This window comes from Helianthus annuus, chromosome 16 (assembly GCF_002127325.2).
Source record: "Helianthus annuus cultivar XRQ/B chromosome 16, HanXRQr2.0-SUNRISE, whole genome shotgun sequence".
NCBI lineage: Eukaryota > Viridiplantae > Streptophyta > Magnoliopsida > Asterales > Asteraceae > Helianthus > Helianthus annuus.
In genome coordinates this window covers 40,675,364-40,677,802 of record NC_035448.2, presented here as the reverse complement: position 1 = coordinate 40,677,802, position 2,439 = coordinate 40,675,364, and the positions used below count along the sequence as shown (strand labels likewise).

General features: G+C 32.1%; 1 protein-coding gene across 2 annotated transcripts; it reads left to right on the top strand.

Moving 5' to 3' along the window:
• The first annotated feature begins 495 nt into the window (after window positions 1-495).
• LOC110929831 lies at window positions 496-2,174 on the top strand. Of its 2 annotated transcripts, none has more exons than XM_022173018.2 (2): window positions 496-602; window positions 1,258-2,174. In XM_022173018.2, exon 2 carries the CDS (start codon window positions 1,273-1,275, stop codon window positions 2,005-2,007), a length of 735 nt encoding a protein of 244 aa, XP_022028710.1. In that variant the 5' UTR covers window positions 496-602; window positions 1,258-1,272; the 3' UTR covers window positions 2,008-2,174. The 2 variants fall into 2 exon arrangements, with proteins under 2 accessions (XP_022028710.1, XP_035841145.1); XM_035985252.1 differs by lacking the exon at window positions 496-602 and adding an exon at window positions 622-674 and having other exon boundaries at window positions 1,222-2,174.
• Window positions 2,175-2,439: the final 265 nt, after the last annotated feature.

Genomic DNA, 2,439 nt, shown 5'->3' with positions numbered 1-2,439 from the left:
AATATCTAAAAATAGTTAAAAGACACACAAATTTTTTTTTAATATTTTTTATATAAAAATCGCTAGATTTCGTTACCAAAAAAAAATTAAATTTTTTTGCTACTAAAAGTAGCGATTTTAATGTAAAAATATAAAAAAAAATTGTGTGTAAATTTTTTATTTTTTTAGGTTTTTTTTTGAAGTTTAGTTTTTAGCATTTTAGCTTGGGTGTGGGGGTTTAGGTTTTTGGGGGGTGGGGGAGGGGGGTTTAGGTTTTTTCTTTTTTTTTTTTTTTTTTTTTGGGGGGGGGGGGGGGAGGGGGGTGTTTAGGGTTTTTTTTTTGGGAGGGGAGGGGTTAGGTTTTTTTAGATATTTTTAGTTGTTTTCATATTGGTTTTCGCAATAAAGGTGGTTTTCACATAAACCTTACCCTGTATATATATATAATAGACAATAATATCATTAACTAATTAGTACATTTAAAAGGTTAGTTGGTTAAACACAAAGACTTGAAAAGGTCTTGGTCGTCTGTCAAGAGAAAAATAAAAACACGGTTCTCATCGATATATATATATGTATGTTTATGGAACATCGTACATCTAAACTACTCAAGCTTGATCAAGGTACTCTTTTATGGGCTTAAACTTTATATCCTAATTTTTTTTATTATTAAATTTGTGACTTTGGTCTCGTGTGTGTATATATATATATATATATATATATATATATATATATATATATATATATATATATATATATATATATATATATATATATATATATATATATATATATATATATATATATATATATATATATATATATATATAATGTAAGTATCTATAGAAAACCCGCTTTAATTTAGAAAACCCGGGAAATTCAAAGCTTCCGATGTTTTTTTCTTTTGAAAAAATTTACACATGTTATATACATGTTTTTAAGGGTTTTGGGCAAAAAAAATCAAAAAAGCGCCGAGTAGTTATTTTTTAAAAAAATAAACAAGTTTTGGTGTAACACATGTTACAAATATGTCAGATGAATGTAACATGTGTTACACCAAAACTTGTTTATTTTTTTAAAAAATATCTACTCGGCGCTTTTTGATTTTTTTTGCCCAAAACCCTTAAAAACATGCATATAACATGTGTCAATTTTTTCAAAACAAAAAAAAAAACATCGGGAGCTTTGAGTTTTCGGGTTTTCTAAATTAAATTGGGTTTTCTATACATCCTCCCCTATATAATATATATATACTTACAACATGATCATATGAAACAGGATACATAAATCAAAATGTCTCAATGCAGCCATAACCACAACTTTTTGCTAAAATCTGCCAAACATCCTTATTGCTGCCAGAGATGCGGCCAACTAGGATTCGGAATGAGTTACTCGTGCGAAAAAAGCGAGTGCAACCTCTTTTCTCACAAAGAATGTGAGAACCCTAAATCCTTGGTGCAACACCCGTTTTCCACAAAATGTGTCTTTAAATTTTACACTTCTAGATCTGGGAAGGGTTGTTTGTGCCACGTATGCGGGAAGGGTATAAAAGGGTATCACTACGGATGCTCGTGCAATTTTGTAAAGCGTTACGCGCACCCATCTTGTCTTACTTATGAACCCACCTTGGAAGCTTTTGATGGTCTTACAATGAACCTACACAAGGTGGCCCCTGCAAAGTGTTTGCATTGCATGAATGAGAATCTTTGCTCTAAGGTAGATGGATGGGCTTATGTTTCACCATGTGGCTTGTACTGTTATCATGTTTCGTGTGTGATGAAAATCATCAATGATAACTGGAAAAAGGTGTTTATGAATGGAACAAGTGATCCTTTTCAGACTATTAGAGAAAAGTTTCCTTCCCATGTGAATAGGATGAATAAAATGGGAAAGGGGAAAAGAAAGGTGCGAGACCCGAAGAAGGTGGCTACGGCTCAGAAGGTGGCTACGGCTTTTAGTGTGATATTTAACGTGTTAACAGGAAATCGTCAGGGTCTTGTCGGCGATGCTGAAAAGTTTTTCGGTTAAGATTCCGGAGCATATAGTTGTGTGCTTTCACTATGTTATTGTTCTACCTTGTGCGATTTCTACATTATGTGTTAGTGTGGTTTTGTTTGTCTAGTATGTACTCGTCTATTAGCAAGCACTTGGTTAAAAGTTGAATGCACGGCTGTTGCTTGTTTTCTTATGTATCATTAATGTTCTTGTTCCAAATTGAATTATCTTTAATTTGAAGACCCAATTACAATTGATCACTATGTAATAACTTTGAATGCTATACTAAAAGTTAATTAAGTTGCAACTGATGAACTGAATGAACCCAAATTAACAAACTTAAACTAACTTAATGAATATTTCCATTTCTAGCCCTCATACACTACTAGAAAAGGCCTCAATTTTCCTAGTAAAAAATGGTCAAAAATTGCCAGGGCCGACCCTGAGAAATCATGTACCATGTTC